The sequence below is a fragment of the Crocuta crocuta genome, unplaced genomic scaffold, assembly GCF_008692635.1.
Source record: "Crocuta crocuta isolate KB4526 unplaced genomic scaffold, BGI_CrCroc_1.0 scaffold394, whole genome shotgun sequence".
In the NCBI taxonomy this organism is placed as follows: Eukaryota; Metazoa; Chordata; class Mammalia; order Carnivora; family Hyaenidae; genus Crocuta; species Crocuta crocuta.
In genome coordinates this window covers 73,819-95,650 of record NW_027531920.1, presented here as the reverse complement: position 1 = coordinate 95,650, position 21,832 = coordinate 73,819, and the positions used below count along the sequence as shown (strand labels likewise).

At 37.3% G+C, this 21,832-nt stretch overlaps 1 protein-coding gene across 1 annotated transcript in view; it reads right to left on the bottom strand.

The window, feature by feature from the left end:
• Positions 1-21,797, bottom strand: part of LOC144240619 (ectodysplasin-A) — a 130,154-nt gene extending 108,357 nt beyond the window's left edge. The window contains exon 1 of the mRNA XM_077774979.1: positions 21,692-21,797. Within this exon, the coding sequence (XP_077631105.1) occupies positions 21,692-21,797 (106 nt within the window). The remainder of the gene's footprint in view (positions 1-21,691) is intronic.
• Positions 21,798-21,832: the final 35 nt, after the last annotated feature.

Sequence of the window (21,832 nt, the reverse complement as noted above, 5' to 3'; positions counted from 1 at the left end):
CCATTTTAAAGCTATGGAAATTGAAGTTCAGAGGGATGTCATTCTTCCAAGGTCACATGGCTGCTATTATACCATGCTGCACTTTAATTTTTATTTTTTTACTAAGTCAGAAATATGGGAGGAGGGCTGTTGTGGAGAGATACTACTATTCTGATTGATTCCTGAAAATGTTCCTACAGGAAGGGAACATACGGTTTTATAATAATACTTATCAAATATGGAAACCACCTCCATGGGAATTCTGAATTCCTATTATCTGATTCTAAGATGCCATGACAGTCTGAATATACTCTACATTTCATTCTAACTAGAAAATAAAATTCTTCAGTTCTCTGGAGAACCCTGCAAAAGATGACCAAGCAAGTCACCTAGAGCTATTATTACTTCAGAAACACATCACAAGGATGGGTCTCAGCAGGAAATCCTGGCCCAGACTTCTGGAACAATTGTGGCTCACAACACCTACAATGAAGGGATCATGCTTTCTTCACAGAACAACACATCTAAAAGACCTCATATAATTAGTAAAAATTAACTTTAAACCTGTATCAAATGCTCCTGGACAACTCAAAACAGAAGTAGTAAATATAAGGTAGAGATATAGTAAAGAAAAAGACATCACTCATTTTCTGCGAGTTGAAGTTATAAAGCACCAAGATTCATATTGGAGGAGAAATAACTCTGTGTTTGGGACTCCTGGTTCCTATTCAATGTTGTCATTTATAGAGTAATCCAAAAGGAGAAACTGAGATGAATCCAGTAATTTCTTGAATGTCAGGTCAGAAACATTGGATATGTCCTGAATATGGCTACTGACATTTTAAAAGGAAAAGTATACTATGCCCATGCTAGGCTTCTAATCAACTAGTTTAGTAGTCCAGTGAAAACAAGAAAAAAGATTTCTATAGCTTGATTTATTCTTGGTGAATTTATGCAGTCTTCTAAGGATCACTACATACTTTACTTCTCTAAAGTGTGAATGAACTATTTGTCAAATTTTTTTCTCTCTCAGGAATTAGTGAAGATCATCAAGTTTAATTTCTATAGTTCCTAAATAGAACATCTAGACTCCTTCTCTTCCTCATTTGTTTTCTCAGGCATTCATTTAACAAATATCTGGGTGTCTTCTATGTGCTGACGCTGTGTAAAGTAAAACTCCATGAGCCGCTTTGAAGAATCCACCTTTGCTTTATTTTTACCTATTGTCTATGAATGTACCTGCTCCCTCATTAAAGTGTAAGCTTTTCTGATAGTCTTATTTATCTTTATACTTTTTCTGGTAGTGCCTAGAGGTGTGTTAAATAACAACATAAAGTTTTGGGAATTGAAGTGAAATTAAAGGATAGTAACCAGTCAAAACATTTATAAAGGAAATAGAACTAATTTTCCTGTTTCTTTTAAAACTTACCTCTACTTTTGACCTTAGAAAAATGTTTTTCTCACTGAAACCTTTGTCATATTCTTAAATGTGGAAATTAAATGACTTTTTCATTAACAATTGTGATACAAATATGAGGTGGGTAACTAAATTTTTACCATAACAGATCAGTAACTTCTGATTTAGAATCAACATCTGATTGTTTTTTTCTTTTTACCTGAACACACTCATTCTAATTTGTGTACTCCATCCTACATTTTTCCTCTGTTCAGACAGTTTATAAATTCACTTTTGAATAAGAAGTTATTATTTGAAGGAGAAGTTATTTATTTTTATAAAGCAATCAGCTTATTCTCTTGAGATACAGTGATATACAATGTAGACTTATATATCCAGCTGCCTCCTTAATATATATACTTCGTTGTGTAATAGACACTTCAAATGTAGGATGCCTAACTGAATTGTTTTTAGTTTTAAGTTTTAATTTAAATTACAGATAGTTAACATGCAGTGTAATATTAGTTTCAGATGTAGAATTTAGTGATTGATCACTTACATACAATACCCAGGGCTCATCACAAGTGCCCTCCTTAACCCGTCACCCATTTAACCAATACCACCATCCACCTCCCCTCCAGCAATGCTCAGTTTGTTCCCTAAAGTTAAGAGTCTGTTTTTTGGTTAGCTCCTCTCTTTTGTTCCACCATGTTCATCTGTTTTATTTCTTAAATTCCACATATGAATAAAACCATACAGTATTTGTCTTTCTCCGAATGACTTATTTCATTTAGCATAGTATGCTCTAGCTCCATTCATCCTGTTAAAAATGGCAAGATTTTCATTTTTATGGCTGAGGAATATTCCATTATTATTTTTAAATTTATTTTGAGGTGGGGGCAAAGAGAGAGGGAGAGAGAGAATCCCTAGCAGGCTCCGTGCTGCCAGCACAGAGCCCAATTTGGGGGCTCAAACTCACAAATCATGAGATCATGACCCGAGCCAAAACCAAGATTTGAACACTTAACCAAACAAGCCACCCAGATGCCCCATATTCCATACACACACACACACACACGCACACTCACACACACACACACACTCACACACACTACCACTTCTTTATCCAATCATCAGTCAATGGATATTTGGGCTCTTTCCATATTTTGGCTATTGTTGATAACGCAGCTATAAACATCAGGGTGTATATATCCCTTTGGACCTGTATTTCTGTATCCTTTGGGTAAATACCTAGTAGTGCAATTGCTGGATTTTAGGATAATTATATTTTTAGCATTTTGAGGAATCCCCATACTGTTTTCCAGAGTTGCTGCATAGCAGTTTGGATTCCCACCAAAAGTGCAAGAGGATTCCTCTTTCCCCCCTCCTCTGCATCCTTACCAACACCTGTTGTTTCCTCTTTTGTTAATTTTAGCCATTCTGATAGGTGTGAGTTGATAGTGTATTACAGTTTTGATTTCTATTTCCCAGATGGTGAGTGATGTTGAGTGTCTCTTCATGTGTTTATTGGCTATGTCTTCTTTGGAAACATGACTATTCATGTCTTCTACCCGTTTCTGTACTGGATTATTTGTTTTATGTGTGCTAAGTTTTATAAGTTCTTTACAGATGTTGGATACTAACACTTTATCAGATATGTTATTCGCAAATATCTTCTCCCATTCCAAGGGTTGCCTTTTGGTTTTCTTGACTGTTTTATGTACTATGCAGAAGCTTTTTTATCTTGAAGTCCCAATAGTTCATTTTTACTTTTGTTTCCCTTGCATCCGAAGACGTAGCAAGTAAGAAGTTGCTATGGCTGATGGTCAAAAAAATTACTGCCTTTGTTTTCCTTTAGGATTTTGATGGTTTCATGTCTCACATTTAGGTCTTTAATCCATTTTGAATTTATTTTTGTGAATGGTGTAGGAAAGTGTTCAAGTTTCATTCTTTTGCATGTTGCTGTCCAGTTTTTCTAATACTATTTTTTAAAGAGACTGTCTTTTCCCATTGGATATTCCTTCATGCTTTGTCAAAGATTAATTGACATTAGTTGTGGGTTAATTTCTGGGTTTTCTATGCTCTTCCATTGATCTGTGCGTCGTTTTTGTGCCAGTACCATCCTGGTTTGATCACTACAACTTTGTAATATAACTTGATCTCTGGAATTGTGATGCCCCCACCTTGTTCTTTCCTTTTCAAGATTGCATTGGCTATTTGGGGTTGTTGGTTTTTTGTTTTTGTTATTGTTTTTTTCTGGTTCCATCAAAGGTTAGAATTGTTTCTTCTAGCTCTGTGAAACATGCTGTTGGCATTTTTATAGGGAATGCATTAAGTATATAGATTGCTTCGAGTAGTATAGACATTTAAAAAACATTTCTTCTTCCAGTCTATGAGCATGGAATGTCTTTTTATTTTTTTGTGTCATCTTCAATTTCTTTCATCAGTGTTTTATAGTTTTCAGAGTACAGATTTTTGCATCTTTGATTGGGTTTATCTCTAGCTTTCTTTTTTTTTTTTATTTATTTCTAGGAAAGAAAGAGAGACAGCGTGAGCAGGGGAGGGTCAGAGAGAGAGGGAGACACAGACTCTGAAATAAGCTCCAGGCTCTGAGCTGGCAGTCAGCACAGAGCCCGACGCGGGGCTCAAACCCACGAACCGTGAGATCATGACCTAAGCGAAAGTCGGATACTTAACCAACTAAGCCACCCAGGTGCCCCTATCACTAGCTATCTTATTGCTTTGCATCCAATTGTAAATTCCTGGATTTCTCTTTCTGCTGCTTCATTATTTATATATAGAAATGAAACAGTTTTCTGTATGTTGATTTTGTATCCTATGAATTCCTGACTTTGTTTACGAGTTCTAGCAGTTTTTTGGTGAAGTCTTTCAGGTTTGTCTGATATAAGCATTGCTACTCTGGCTTTCTTTTGATATTCATTAGCATGATAAATGATTTTCCATCCCCTCACTTTCTTTTTTATTTTATTTTTTTACTCTTTCATATGCTTTTATGATCTTAAACAACTAGGCGATACATAGTCCTTGTAGGAATTAGAGATAAACAGAATGGAGGAAATCACTTGAATTTCTACTGTTTTCTGGAGAAAGCCACTGTGAATTTTTCAATAGAAATACTCTAGATATTTGTTTATGTGTATGTAACTTAAAAATATAACTGAACAGTGTTTCTTAGATACTATAAAAGTAACAAAATAGATGTTTTGATATTTTTGATGGTTCTGCTTAATTTTCCATTGAATGGATAACATATTCAACAAACTCCCAGTGATGGATATTGGGGAAACTTCTAAGTTTTGCAAGTATAATCAATGCCTACATGAACATACACACAGACACATACATATATCTATATATTATATATCTATACCTATCTTTCTGATAAGTGATTAATGAAATTTATTTAGAAAAAGTTCCTAGATACACATTTACTAGATCCAAGAACATGGATATTTTGACAGATAGAAAAACTCTTAACCAAAGAGATAAAAACTGGTAAATGGCTAGGGGTCAAGATGGCAGAGAAGTAGGGAGCTGTGTACTTTTCGCCCACCCATATCTCTCAAACAAAAAAGGGCTGAAGCCATAGGACACTGAATTTCAAGAATCTTGGAGGAAAAGAGACAGAGTCCACTAAGAAGAGAGCCTCATAGGTGCATGATTAGGAACTGGGGAAGATAAAAAAGGGTCAGAACTCAGAGGCAGGGAGGGGAAGGATCACCCTCCATGGAAAGCCTAGGAAAGATGAGGGGAAGAGAAAGAGCAGCTGAAACTGCGCATAGAATTGTCCCTGGAGAAGAGAAAAGCCTCGGCCCAGGATGGAGAGATGTCCTATCATCCCATTTTTCACTGCAGGGCATTCAGAGAGAGATCCTGTCTCTAGCTGTGTTACTTTCTTTGGGCTGGGTGCCCAGGTGCCAGGCAGTACCAGGAGAAACTGCTTTCCCTACTCCACTTACTCAATCCCCTGCTAGGAAGCTGCCCAGCCTGCGGGATTACATTTCAGACAATATCATTAAAGCAGCGTGGACTAAGATCTGGAAATGAGGCGGGGCTTAGGATATATATAGAACATGGTGCACCTTGCCTATGCCCGCAGCACAGGGAGACTGGACCAAAAAGAGTGATTGGGGCACCACTGTTTTTCTCCCCACAACCATCAAGGCATGCTCTCAGGGAGCAGCCCACAGGATGCACAGTAGAGGCCAGAACTGTGTACACCAAAGTGCGCCCATCCGTGCTGGAGAGTTGATTTTTTTTACCTGGAGCCCCGGGAAAGACCAACATCGATGCATTGCCATGATTAACTCTAGATCAATTCTTCCTATTCAGATATATTTTCCCTTATCTCATTCTTATCTCTCCCCTCCACTGGACTGGTCCTTGGTTTGCTTAAACAGTCACATTTAATCAATTCTCTTGATGCATATTCTACACATCCATCGTTAACATTCCTTTCTCTCTGCGGAATAATCAGAATATATACTTTCTACGGGAAACATTATCTTAGTTTTTTTCTCCTCACCTACTACCATATTCTCCTCTTTCTCTCACTGAATTAAGCCTTTTAGTCTCTCTGCTTGATCAATGTTCAATTTTGCTTTCTCCCCACCCTGTCATTTCTCTCTTTATATATGCTCTTCCATCAACACTGCCTCCACCCTGCTCTTTATTTGTACCTGGAATTTCTTGTATTATGCTTTTAGATTGTCTTTTGTCTTTTCTTCCCCTTTTGGTTTGCTTGTTTGTTTGATTTGACTGTGCATTTGTGTGTTTTTCTTCCCTGTGCATTTGTCTGTCTGTTTCCCTTTTCAGGGCTACCTCAAGAAAGGAGCCAAAGTACACATGGTGGAGAGTCCCAAATATCACTAGGAGTAGGGAAATAAAAGAACCAAAGGCACAACAAGAGAGACCAAGGGACACCATTCAAAGAACACTTCCTGCACAGATAGGCCATGGACGGTAAATGAGCCTCCTTTAATACAGCAGAACTTGCAGGTGCAGAGCGCATAAAAAGCTTTTAAAACTAACAAGAAACAGAAAGCAAGCCAAAATGACAAAATGGAAGAGCTCTCCTCTAAAGAAATTCCAGGAAGAAATAACAGCTAAGAATTGCTGAAAACAGATATAAGCAACATAACTGACCAAGAGTTTACAAGAATAGCCATAAAATTAATCGCTGGGCTTGAAAAAAGCATGGAAGACATGAGAGAAGCTATTGCTACAAAGATAATGGACCTAAAAATAGTTGTGATGAATTAAAACCTGTTACAAATGAGGTGTATAACAAAATGTAGGCGGCCACTGCACGATATAAGAGACAGAGAGGAGAATAGGTGAATTAGAAGACACAATTATAGAAAAAGAGGAAGTCGAGAAAAAGAAATAAATTGATCCAGGAGCACAAAAGGAGAATTTGAGAACTGAGCGATGCAATCAAATGGAACAATAGCCATATCATAGGATTTCCAGAAGAAGAAGAGAGAGAAAAAGGAGCAGAAGGGGTACTTGAACAAATTAATAGCTGAGAATTTTCCCAGNGCCTCAGCATTTCTATATCCCTTGGGTAAATTCCTAGCAGTGCTATTACTGCTGTAAAACAGACTCATTTTAGACAGGAGGACACTTTCAGATTGAAAGTAAGGGGACAGAGAAATAACTATCATGCTACTGGAAGTCAAAACAAAGCTGGAGTAGTCATACTTATATCGGACAAACTGGAATTTAATTTAAATTAAAGGCAGTAACAATGGATGAAGAAGGGCATTATATAATTACAGGGTCTATCCATCAGAAAAAGCTAAGAATTATAAATGTCGACACACCAAAACTGGAAGGACCCAAATACATAAAACAATTAATCACAAACAGATACAATCTTATGGATAACAATGTGCTAATAGCAGGGGACTTTAGTACTCCACTTACAACGATGGATAGATCAACTAGACAGAAAAACACTGAAGAAACAATGGACCTGAATGACACATAGGACCATACGGATTTGACACGTATATTTAAAACTCTACACACTGAGGCGAATGAATTCACTNGGGCTGCTTTATGTCCCAGTATGGGATCTATCTTGGAGAATGTGCCATGCGCACTTGAGAAGAAAGTAAATTCCCTGGCCTCAGGATGTAAAGTTCTAAATATATCCGTCAGATCCATCTGGTCCAATGTGTCAAGAAAAAAAATTTTTTTTAAAGCAGCAAGACAAAAGAAATGAGCAACTTACAAGGGTAAACCCAAAAGAATAGCAGGAGATTTTTCAACAGAAACTTTCTGAGTCAGAAGGAAGTAGCATGATTTATTCAAAGTTTTGAATGAGAAAAATCTGTGGCCAAGAATACTCTATCTAGCAAACCTATCATTCAGAATAGAAGGAGAAAGTTTTTCAGACAAAGAGAAACTAAAAGANTTCATAACCATTAAACCAGCCCTGCAAGAAACATTAAAGGGAATTCTTTGAGTCGAAAGGAGAGACCAAAGGTGAGAACATGAAGGTAGGAAACACAATAGCAGTAATTGAATATTTCTGTAAAAATCAATCAAGGAACTCAAACACAAAAAGGATATAAAATATAATAACATATACCCAAAATGTGCTGATGAGAAGAGAAAAAAGATGGGTTCAGACGTAAACAACCATCATCTTAACATAGACTGCTATATGCAGAGGAGGTTATATATAAACCTAATGGAAACTATATATCAAAAACCACTAATAAACATTCAAAGAAGAGAAAGAAATCCCAATATTTCACCAAATAAAATCAGTAAAACATGAAAGAGAAACAGACAAAAAAGGATCAGAGAAAATCTCCCAAAAATACAGAACAAGTAATAAAATGGTAATAAATACATATCTATCAATAATTTGGCTGTAAATGGAGTAAATGCTCTAATCAAAAGAAAGAGGGTTCAGAATGGCTAGAAACAATCACGACTCATTTGTATGCTGCCTACAAGAAATTCATTTAAGATCTAAAACCACCTGCAGGCTGAAATGCAGAGTTCGAGAAATATCTGTCATGCGAACGGATGTCAAAAGAAAGCTAGAGTAGAAAAACTTATATTGGACAAACTAGACATTAAAACAAACATTGCAGCAAGAGAGAAGGAAAGGAAGTATATAATAGTAACGGGGGCAATCCAACAAGAAGATATAAATATTTATTTACCCAACATGTGAGCACTCAAATACATAAAACAATAACAAACATAAAGGAACCCATTGATAGTCATACATTAATAGTAGGGGACTATTTGAAATATAAAAATTTTTTTATATTTTATTTATTTCCGAGAGAGAGAGAGGGCAGGTGTGAGCAAGCAGAGGAGGGTCAGAGAGAGAGGGAGACAGAATCTGAAACAGGCTTCAGGTTCTGAGCAGACTGTCAGCACAGAGCCCACTGCGGGGCTCGAACCCACGAACAGTGAGATCATGACCTGAGCCGAAGTCAGATGCTTAACTGACTGAGCCACCCAGGTGCCCCAGCAGTAGGGGACTTTAAAACCCCACTTACATCAATGAACAGATCATCTAAACAGAAAATCAATAAGAAAACAATGGCTTGGAATGACAAACTGTACCAGATTACTTGACAAATACATTCAGAACATTCCATCCTAAAACACATTCTTTTCAAGTGCACATGGAACATTCCCCAGAACAGATCACACAGTAGGTCACAGAACAGGACTCAATAAATTCAAGAACAATGAAGCCATACCATTCACCTTTTTCTGGCTACAACACTATGAAACTAGAAATCAATCACACACACACACACACCTGGAAAGACCACAAATATATGAAGCTATATAACAGGCTACCAAACAAAGAATGGATCAACCAGAAATCAAAGAAGAAACAAAAAATACATGAAAACAAATGAAAATAAAAACACAACAGCCCCAAACACTTGGAATGCAGCAAAAGTGGTTCTAAGAGGGAAACATAGCAATACAGACCAACCTCAAGGAGCAAGAAAAAGCTCAAATAGACAACTTAATCTTATACCTAAAGGATCTACAAAAAGAACAACATACATACCTAATGTAAAACCAGCAGAATGAAAGAAATAATAAAGATTAGAGAAGAAATAAGTGATATAGAATATAAGAAATAGAACAGATCAATGAAACCAGGACCTGGTTCAATGAAAAGATCAACATAATTGATAAACCTCTATCCAGAATTATCAAATAGAAAAGAAAAAGGATGCAAATATATAAAATGACAAATGAGAGAGGAGAAGTAACAAACAATGCATGGAAATACAAACAATTATAAGAGAATACTCTGAAACACTATATGCCAACAAACTGGACAACCTGGAAGAAATGGATAAATTCCTAGAAACATATAAACTACCAAAACTGAAACAGGAAGAAATAATAGAAATCTTGAACAGACCAATAACCAGCAAGGGAATTAGGTTATTAAAAACAAAAACAAAACAAAAAAGCTCTCAACAAACAAAAGTCCATGGTCAGATGGCTTCACAGGCAAATTCTACCAAACATGCGAAGAAGAATTAATATCTATGCGTCTCTAACTATTCCAGAAAATAGAAAAGGAAGGAAAACTTCCAAATTCATTCTATGAGGCGAGCATTATCCTGATACCAAAACCAAAGGAAGATACCACAAAAAAGAGAACTACAGGCCAATATCCCTGATGAACAGAGATGCAAAAATTCTCAGCAAAACACTAGAAATTGCATACAATATGTTAAAAATATTCTCCACAATCAAGTTGGACTTTTTCCTGCGTTGCATGGGTAGTTCAATATTCCTGAATCAATCAAGTTGATTGATAAATAAAAAACATAAATAAAAGAACCATGATTATTTCAATAGACAACAGAAAAAGAGTTTTTCAAAGTTACAACACCCATTCATGATAAAAACCGTCAAAAAAGTAGCTTTAGACGGAACATAGCTAAACATAATAAAGGCTGTATATGAAAAACCCACAGCTAACATCATCCTTAATGAAGAAAAGCTGAGAGCTTCATCCCTAAGCTCAGGAAAAAGATAAGGATATATGCTCTCACCACCTTTAGTGAACACACTACTGGAAGTCCTAGCCATAGCAATCAGACAACAAGAAGTAACAAAAGGCATCCAAATTGGCAAGGAAGAAATAAAACTTTCACTATTTGCAGATGATATGATACTCAACATAAAAACCGGAAAGATTTCACCAAAAATCTGCTAGAACTGATAAACAAACAGGAATTCATAGGATACAAAATCAATGTACAGAATTCTGTTGCACTACTGTACACCATTAATGAAGCAGGAGAAAAAGAATCAAGTAATCAGTCCTATTTACAATTGCACCAAAACCCATAATATAATCTAGGAATAAACTTAACCAAAGAGGTAAAAGATCTGTTCTCTAAAAACCATAAAACCCTGATGAAAGAAATTGAAGATGACACAAAGAAATGGAAAGACACTCCATGTCCATGGATTGGAAGAAGAAATATTGTTAAAATGCTTATGGCACCCAAGGCAATCTACACATTGAATGCAATCCTTATGAAAATACCAACAGAATTTTTCACACAGCTAGAAAAAAACAATCCTAAAATTTGCATGGAACCATAGAAAACCCTTAAGAGCCAAAGCAATCTTGAAAAAGAAAACCAAAGCTGCAGTTATCACAATTCTGGAGGTTCAAGTTATATTACAGAGCTGTAGTAATCAAAACAGTATGGTACTGGCACAAAAATAGACACATAGATCAATGGAACAGAATAAAAACCCAAAAGTGAACCCATACCAAATGGTCACTTAACCTTTGACAAAGCAAGAAATAATATTCAATGGGAAAAAGAATGTTTCTTTAAAAAATGGTGTTGGGAAAACTGGAAAGCAACATGCAAAAGAATGAAAATTGAACACTTTCTTACAGCATACACAAAAATAGACTCAAAATTGATTACAGACCTAAATGTGAGACCTAAATGTGAAACCATTAAAATCCTTGAAGAGAACGCAGGCATTGGCAATAGCAACTTTTTCCTATGTATGTCTCCTGAGAGAAGGGTAACAAAAACAAAAATAAACTATTGGGACTGCATCAAAATAGAAAGCTTCTGTACAGTGAAGGAAACAATCAACAAAAACTAAGAGGTAATGTGTGGAATGGGAGGAGGTATTTGCAAATGAAATATCTGATAAAGGGTTAGTATCCAAAATATATGAAGAACTTATTCAAATCAAAACCCCCGAAATGAGTAATGCAATAAAAATGGGCAGAATACATGAATAGACATTTTGTCAAAGAAGACATCCAGATGACCAACAGTCAGTTGCTCAACATCACTGATCATCAGGGAAATTCAAATCAAAATTATAATGAGATATCACCTCTCATCTGTCAGAATAGCTAAAATCGACAACACAAAACAACACAAAAAATAGCAGGTGTTGGAGGGGATGTGGAGAAAGGAGAACCCTATTGCACTATTGGTGGGAATGCAAACTTGTGCAAACACTCCAGAAAACAGTAAGGAGTTTCCTCAAAAAAGTTAAAAATAGAATTACCCTATGATCCACAAATCCTACTACTATGTATTTATCAAAGAATACAAAAATGCTTATTCCAAAGGATACATGTACCCCAATGTTTATAGCAGCATTACTATAATAGTCAAACTATGGAAACACGCCAAGTGTCCATCAACTGATGAATGGATAAAGAAGTTGTAGCATATATATACAATGGAATATACTCAGCCATAAAAAGAATGAAATCTTGCTATTTGCAAGGCATGGATGGAGCTTGAGTTTAGAATGCTAAGTGAAATAAATCAGTTAGAGAAAGACAAATATCATAGGATTTCACTCGAATGTGAATTTAAGAAAGAAAACAAAGGAGCAAAGGGAACAGAGTGAGAGAGGTAAATCAAGAAACACATTCTTAACTATGGAGAACAAACTGACGGTAACCAGAAAGGAGGTGGGCGGATGGGTTAAATAGTTGATGGGGATTAAGGAGTACACGTGTCGTTATGAGCATCAAGTGATGTATATAATATTACATCATATGTTAACTGAAATTTAATAAAATCTTCAAAAAAGGTAAATGTACTCCTAATCCCCTTCATCCGTTTCACCCATCTCCCACCCACCTCAGCTCTGCCAGCCATCAGTTTGTTCTCTATATTTAAGTGTCTATTTTTTTACTCTTTTTACTTTATACAACTGTTTTGTTTCTTAAATTCCACATATGAGTAAAATCACATGGTATTTATCTTTCTCTGGCTTACTTTGTTTAGCAATATACTCTCTAGATCCATCCATGTTGTTACAATGACAACATGCATATATTTCATTTTTTGGCCAAATAATATTCCATTATATATACAAAATGAATCTATATTGGATATATTGCTTGCAAATAGCTTTCCCCATTCAGTATGTTGCCTTTTTATTTGATTGATAGTTTCTTTCACTATGCAAAAGCTTTTTATTTTGGCATAGTAATATTTTAATTTAACTTTTGTTTCCCTTGTCAGATGAGACATATCTAGAAAATATTTCTATAGTTGATGTCAAAGAAATTACTTCCTATGTATTTTTCTAGGAATTTTATAATTTCAGGTCTCATATTTAGATCTTTAATCAATTTTCTCTTTATCTGTGTATGGTGTAAGAAAGTGTTCCAGATTCATTCTTTTTCATGTAGCTGTCCAGATTTCCCAGCAGCATTTGTTGAAGAAACTGCCTTTCCTCCATTATATATCCTTCCCTCCTGTGTTGTAGATTAATAGACCATAAAAGCTTGAGTTTATTTCTGGCCACTGTATTCTGTCATTGATCTATGTGTCTAGTTTTGTATGAGTACCATACTGTTTTGATTACTACAGCTATGTAGTGTATCTTGAAATCTGGGATTGTGATACCTCCAGTTTTGTTTTTCTTTCTCGACAGTGTCTCAGCTATTAGAGGTCTCTTGTGATTCCATACAAATTTTAGGATTATTTGTTCTCGTTCACTGAAAAATGTTCTTGTTATTTTGATAGCGATTGCATTGAATCTGTAGATTACTTTGGGCAGTATGGACATTTTACTAATTTTGTTCTTCTAATCCATGAGCATGGAATATCTTTCAATTTGTTTGTGTTATCTTTAATTTTTTTTTTTAAACCAATGTTTCAAAGTTTTTGGAGTACAGGTTTTTCAACTCCTTGGTTAAGTTTATTCCTAGGTACTTCATTATTTTTAGTACACCTATAAATGTCATTGTCTTACTCTGTCTTCTTATTTATTATTCATGTATAGAAATGCAACAGACTTCTGTATGTTGATTTTGTGTCCTGTAACTTTACTGATTTCATTTATCAGTTATAGTAGGATTTGGTGGGGTCTTTCAGGTTTTCTATATATAGTATCATATATTCTGCAAATAGCAAAAGTTTTACTTCTTTGCCAATTTAGCTGCCTTTTTTTCTTTTTATTGTCTGATTGCTATGGATAGGACATCAGTACTATGTTGAAGAATGGTAAGAGTGGACATACTTGTCTTGTTCCTGATCATAGAGGAAAAGCTCTTAGTTTTCCCCCTTTTAGTATGATGTTAGCGATGGGTGTTTTATATATGGCCTTTATTATGTTGAGGTATGTTTCCTCTAAACCTACTTTGTAGATATTTTTTTAAACCATGAATAGATGTTGTACTTTGTCAAAAGGTTTTTCTGCATCAATTTTGATTTTTATCTGTTCTGTTGTTAATATGATATATCACATTGATTGGTTTATGAATATTGAATCACACTTGCATCCCTGGAGTGAATCCCACTTGAGCGGAGTGAATGAATTTTTGGATGTGTGGTTGTATTTAGTTTGTTAATATATTGTTCAAGATTTTTATGTCTGTATTCATTAGAGTATTGGCCTGTAGTTTCTGTGTTTGTTTGTTTGTTTGATTTATAGTGTCTTTTTCTGGTTTGGGTATCAGGATAATGCTGCCTTCATATGACTGATTTGGAACCTTTCCCTTCTCTTCTATTTTTGGGAATAGTTTGAGAAGAATAGGTACTAACTGTTCTTTAAATATTTGGTAGAATTTACCTGTGAACCCCTTTGGTCCTGGCCTTTTGTTTGCTGGGAGTGGTTTTGTTTCTTTGTTTTTGTTTTTACAACTCAATTTCATTGCTAGAAATTGGTCTGTTCATATTTTGTAACTCTTCCTGTTTCAGTTTTTATAGGTAATGTGTTTCCGGAAATTTATCCATTTATTCTAGGTTGTTCAATTTGTTGGAATATAATTTTTCTTTTTTTAAAAAATAGTTGATTGTCAAGTTGGTCTCCATATAACACCCAGTGCTCATCCCAACAAGTGGCCTCCTGCATGCCCATCATCCCCTTCCTCTCTCCATCCTGCCCATCAGCCTCAGTTTGTTTTCAGCATTCATGAGTCTCTCATGGTTTGCCCCTCTCCCTCTCCCCCACTATTTTTCCCCTTCTTCTACCCCCATGGTCCTCCATTAACTTCCTCCTAATCCACCTATAAGTGCAAACCTATGGTATCTGTCCTTCTCTGCGTGACTTATTTTGCTCAGCATAACACCCTCAAGTTCCATCCATGTTGCTACACATGGCCAGATTTCATTCTTTCTCATTGCCATGTAGTATTCCATTGTATAAATATACCATATCTTTTTGATCCATTCGTCAGTTGAGGGACACGTAGGCACATTCCATGTTTCGGCTATTATTGNTTGTGATCTGTAAGTGTGCATGGTATGATCTCTATTCTTTTATGTTTATTTATTTATTTATTTTTATTAAGTTTTTTAATTGTTTTATTTATTTCTAAGAGACAGAGAGAAAGAGGGTGAGCAGGGGAGGGTCAGAGAGATAGGGAGGTACAGAATCTGAAGCATGCTCCAGGCTCTGATCCGGCTGTCAGCACAGAACCCAACACGGGTCTTGAACCCACGAATCATGAGGTCACGACCTGAGCCCAAGTCAGATGCCCAACCAAGGGAGTTACCCAGCCCCCCCTCAATTCTTTTATATTTATTGAGGGCTACTCTATGTCTGAGAATGATCTATCTTGGAAAATGTGCCATGTGCACTTGAGAAAAAAGTGAATTCCACGGCATCAGGATATAGAGTTCTAAATATACCTGTCACATCCATCTGGTCCAATGTGTCATTCAAGTCCTTTGTTTCTTTAGTGATTTTCTGTCTAGTTGATGTATCCATTGCTGTAAGTGGAGTATTAAAGTCCCCTACTATTAGCACATTCTTATCCATAATATTGTTTCTGTTTGTGATCGTTTTATGTATTTAGGTGCTTCCGGATTTGGTGCGTAGACATTTTTAATTGTTATATTTGTTCCTGATGGATAGACCCTGTAATTATTATATAATGCCCTTCTTCATCCCTTGTTACTGCCTTTAATTTAAAGTCCAGTTTGTCTGATATAAGTATAGCTACTTCAGCTTTCTTTTGACTTCCAGTAGCATGATAGATATTTCTCCATCCCCTTACTTTCAATCTGAAGGCGCCCTAGGTCTAATTTGAGTTTCCTGTAGATAGCAAATAGATGCATTTTGTTTTTATCCATTCTGCTACCCTATGTCTTTTGATTGGAGCATTCCGCCCATTTATATTCAGTGTTACTATTGAACAATATGGGTTTAGAGTCATCGTGTCCTTTGTAGGATTCATGCTTGCAGTGGTTTCTCTGGTCCCTTGTGTTCCTTGCAACAGTTCACTCATAGAGTCCCCCTCAGAATTTCTTGTAGGGCTCGTTTAGTGATGACAAGTTCTTTCCATTTTTGTTTATTTGGAAAGACTTTTATCTCTCCTTCTATTCTGAGTTACAGGCTTGCTGGATAGAGGATTCGTGGCTGCATACTTCTTCTGTTCATCACATTGTATATTTCCTGCCATTCCTTTCTGGCCTGCCAAGTTTCAGCAGATAGGTCTGTAACCCCTCTGATAGGCTTCCCTTTTTATGTTAGGGCCCTTTTCTCCCTAGCTGCTTTCAGAAATCTCTCTTTGTCTTTATATTTTGCCAGTTTCACTGATATGTCGTGTGAAAGATCGAGTCAAGTTACATCTGAGGGGAGTTCTCTCTGCCTCTTGAATTTCAACATCTACTTCCGTCTCCAGTTTGGGGAAGTTCTCTACTATAATTTGTTCAAGGACTCCTTCAGCGACTTTCCCTGTCTCTTCCTCTTCTGGAATTCCTATGATATGGATACTGTTCCATTTGATTGTATCGCTGAGCTCTCGATCTCTCCTTTCGTGTTCCTGGATCAGTTTATCTCTCTTTTTTCTCAGCTTCCTCTTTTTCTGTAATTGTGTCTTCTAAATTGCTTATTCTCCTCTCTGCCTCTTCAATCCGTGCATTGGACGCCTCCAAGTTATTATGCATCTCATTTAGAACATTTTTAAATTCATCACAACTATTTTTTTTCTTTTTAAATTTTTTAATGTTTTTATTTCTGAGAGAGAGAGAGACAGCATGAGCAGGGGAGGGTCAGAAAGACAGGGAGACACAGAATTCAAAGACATGCCCCAGGCTCTGAACTGTCAGCATAGAGCCTGATGTGGGGCTTGAACCGACGAACCATGAGATCATGACCTGAGCCGAAGTCAGATGCTTAACCGACTGAGCCACCCAGGTGCCCCTTATCACAACGGCTTTTAAGCTCCATAGTCTTTGTAGCAATAGTTTCTCTGATGTCTTCAGTGCCGTTTTTCAAGTCCAACGATTAATTTTATGACTATTGTTCTAAATTCTTGTTCAGTTATGTTGCTTAGATCTGTTTTGAGCAGTTCTTTAGTTGTCATTTCTTCCTGGAATTTCTTTGGAGGAGAGTTCTACCGTTTTGTCATTTTGGTTAGCTTTCTATATCTTGTTAGTTTTAAAAGCTTGTTATGGACACTCGAGCTCCTGGGTGGCTCATTCAGTTAAGCATCCGACACTCGGCTCAGCTCATGATCTCACTGCTTCTGGGTTCGAATCCCTCATCGGGCTCTGTGCTGACACCTAGCTTAGAGCCTGGAGCCTGCTTCGGATTCTATATCTCCCTCTCTCTCTGACCCTCCCCTGATCATGCTGTCTCTCTCTCTCTGAACTAAATAAAACATTAAAACATTAAAAATAAATAAATGAAAGCTTGTTATGCTCTCTACACCTGTGAGTGCTGCTGTACTAAAGAAGGCTCTTTGACTGTCCAGGGCCTGTCCGTTCAGGAAGTGTTCTTTGAATGGTGTCTCTTGGTATCTCTTGGTTAAGACCTTGGCTATTTTATTTCCCTACTCATAGTGGTATTTGGGACTCTCCACAATGTGTACTTTGGCTTGTTTCTTGAGGTAGCCTCTTTTGGGTCTGATCTCCCTTGTGACGTGGGTGTTGACAAGGTGGGCCATGCTCTATATCCTAAGCCAGACCTTGTTTCCAGATCTTGGTCCACGCACCCCATTGATAGCGCCGGAAATATAAACTAGCAGGCAAGTCTCTCCAAGCAGTTTCAAGTTTCCCGCCTCCCCTCTGGGAATCGCGCCAAGCCAGAAGCACTGCAGCGCGGCTTCAGGCGCAGCCGCTTCCCCTCCAGGTCGAGCTGGCAAGTGAGGAGCAGTTTCTCCAGGGTTGCCTAGGAACAGTGCATCCCACCTAGGGTCAGTTGGAAAGCAGGAAACCGGATCCCTCTGTGTCCCGAGGCAAGGTTTTTCTCTTCTCCAGCAACAGGGACAGTGTTTTGAGCAGTTTTGGCTGCTCTTTCTTTTTTCCCCTAAACTCATTGCAGTTCCCCACAAAGGGGGCTCCTTCCCCTCCCTCCGTGCCTCCGGTCCTGGCCCGTTTTTATCTTCCCCAGTTAGCACTCATGATATAAGGTTTTCTCAGTAGACTCTGTCTCCTTTTCCTCTCAAACTCTTGGATTCTATAAGGGTGGCTTCAGGCCTTCTCCATGTGAGAGAAGGGGGCGAGTGAAATGTACAGAGCTCCCTACTTCTCCACCATCTTGCCTCCCTCTCGGCATATAATTTTTCATAATATTCTCTTATAGTTCTTTGTATTTCTCTAGTATTGGTTGTTATTTGTCCTTCATTTCTGATTTTATTTATTTAAGTAATTTCTCTTTCTCTCTCTATTTCTGTCTGTGTCTCTCTCTGTCTTGGCTGTTGTGAATAATGCTGCCATAAACAGGGCTGCATGTATCCTTTTGAGTTAGTGTTCTTGTAGTCTTTGGGTAAATACCCAGTAATGGGATTACTGGATCATAGGGCAGTTCTATTTTTAACTTTTTGAGGAACTTCCATACTGTTTTCCACAATGGCTGCACTGGTTTGCACTTCCACCGACAGTCCCTGCAGCCATTTTCAATGCAGTAGACAGAGAGACTCTATTGAAACAGACGTCAGATCTTGTGAGTCCTGTGTTCAAAATTCTCCAGTTGTTCCCTATCTCACACAGTGCAAAAGTCAGAGTCCTTACCTTGTCTTACAAGGGTATATATTTGACTTTGCTAATTGATCTCATCTCCTTCCTTCTTTTTCTTGCTCACTCTGTTCCCAGCCACACTGATCTTTCTAGAAAATACCAAAAGTTTTTCTGCTTCAGAGCATTTGTATGTACTATTTCTTCTGCCCCTTTCATCCTCAAAATATTATATGCAGGGTCCACATCTTCATTTCATTCAAGTCTTCTCAAATATTCCCTTATTAGAGGGACCTTCTCCAATCACTTTACAGCATACACCATCACCTTCTCTCCCTTTTGCCCTGCTATATTCCTCTCCATAAAACTTACAACCACTAATTGTTGTTTATTGTCCATCTTTTTACGCTGTAAGTTAAACTATTTAAGGGCAATAAGAAATATGTATTAAGGGTCTACTATGCGTGGACCTGGGTGGCTCAGTCGGTTGAGTGTCCGACTTCAGCTCAAGTCATGATTTCGCAGTTCATGATTTTGAGCCCAGTGTTGGGCATGGTGCTGACAGCTCAGAGCCTGGAGCCTGCTTCGGATTCTGTATCTCTCTCTCTCTCTGCCCCTCACCTGCTCACACTCTGTCTCTCTCTCAGAAATTAATAAACATTAAAGAAAAAAATTTTTAAAAAAGAGTCTACTATGTACCATGTCCTTTTCTAACCCATGGGGACACAAAAATCAACAAAATAGACAATAGCACTATCCTTCTGGCATATGCATTCTATAATTATATAAGGTGCTATATTTTCTCAGTAAATATTTGATAAATGCGTTGAATAAATTTAGCATTCACTCAATAGAATAATAGGAATGGTTCAAATATAAAGCATGTTTGGATTGGCTCCTTATTCTTTAAGTAAGTGGATCACCCAACTCCTCTAAAGAAATGGTTCTGTGGCTTCCCAGGTAAAAGGCTAGAAATTTATTCAAATNGTATCTCCAGACATTGTATACTCCTAACTATAGGGCTCGTGGATTCCTCCTAGGTATACTTTTTAAAGAAAAGCATCTGCTATTGTATGAGAAATTTGGCATCAACACAAAATGACTGGAATCTAGTGACTATCAGACCAGGAGGAAATGAGATAAGGAGTGTTATAAATTAATAATAGAAGTTTCAGCCTTGTTTAGAGAAGAAAAATACTTTGTATCAAAACAGAATAAACATTGTAAAGAACATCAGTAGCAGAGATGCTGGTAGCTAGATCCAGAGAAAGTGGTTTGGGATCTAGGAGGAAGTGGCCTTCTTTAAGAAAAACACTTAGGAGACCAGATGAAGAGGTAAACTTTAGAACCTATCAGACTTCCCACTTTGAGAAGGGAAGAACATGTCCACTGCATAAGATGATATTGCCCTTACCACCTCTTCCTTCTCCTTCTTAGCAACCAGGGAATATGAAAGATTTGGTGGCTCTAGAAGTAGCCTGAGGAGAAGAGCTAAAGATAGAAAAACCTACATGTATCAAAGGGGTGAGATGATTAGGAGAGGAGAGGGACAATAATTGTCAGTTCTCAGCTTCCACATAGCCTTCTGAAGACTTCTAGGAAACTGGCTGCAAGCAGTATGTGAATAATGGGTGCCTTTTACTTTAGGGACTGCATTCCTAGGCTTGAACTTAGTCATCAATTATATGTAAAGTGTCTGCTTTCGTGAATGGCCCCATTGGTCCAGATCTAACTTCAAGGGCTCACTTCCAGAGACTAGAACGTCACAACTTATCTTATTTTTCCGACTCTCCTGTTTAATTACAGAGTTCTTGTGCTGAGCCCTTTTCAGACTTTATTTAGTTCTACTTCTTCTCTTTCCTACTGGCACATTCCTGGCTCCATTTCTTCAATAGTTCATGCCTTCTGGAATTGCTTCCATCATTGGCTCTTACTCACACTGACAAATGTCAGCTTAAAAATCTCATTTTCATCTTTATATATTCATATTGTTTTGTAACACCCCTCCTCCCCCACCGGCATATATCTTTGGCAGATGTAGCCAGACACATGCTGTCTTCAAATCCAGATGGTTGTGCATCAGTCCAGAGCTCTGCATTCTACAAATTCCTATGCCAAAGAGGTACATTCTGTCATTTGACAGAGCGATGTTGAAACAGAGCAATTCAAAGACCCTGCCCAGGAGCTAGTGCAACATTTTGTTATGCTCCATAAAATGTAGTGCTAGTTAACTCAAATATGTGTCACTCTCAGTAAGAAGGGTTTTAAGAGCACATCATAACCTAGCTGAAGGGGAAATCATTATCATCAACTTATATTAAAACACCAACAATTTCCAGACACTAGGCTAGAGTCTTGAGTTATATAAAGAGAAATGAACCCCTGCCCTCAAGGAGTTTACAGATGAGTTCCAAAAGCTCTAGTTCATATTTGAGTATGGTAGCTGATACCAACATTGACATAATGACCATTGTAAGTAACACATCATGTAAGTGCCACCGTGATACTCTGTCAATTCCAAGAATAGGACTGAATACTCTTGCTGGCCTTAGTAGATATGGGGTGTGTCCAGGAGAGATGAGGTCCTTATGGAGGGTGATCTTGAGAGATATAAATGCTACCATGGCTCTCAGATATACTGGGAAATGACCGAAAATATCTGGGAGTGTAGGAAAGAAGATCCTTGTATAATCGGCTTTATATCAAGCTTTATGGACTGATTCATAGATTAGGCTGGAAAAAAATCTTCTGTGACCATTGGTCTATAGACAGTATATGAGATAGTAAAGCACACTTGAGAAGGTAGTTCTCAGAAGGGTACCTCTCATTTATCATAAGATGTGATAATAGATCACCCAAATAGACTTACCATCTGCTCCTTCACTGCTTTTGCTTCTTTTATTACGGCGAACATGCCTACTTTCCTCTTCAGAGTATGATTTTTCTTCAGGGAAGAAAAAATTCAGAAGGGCCATCTCTAAAAAAAAAAAAAAAAAAAAAAACAAAAGAT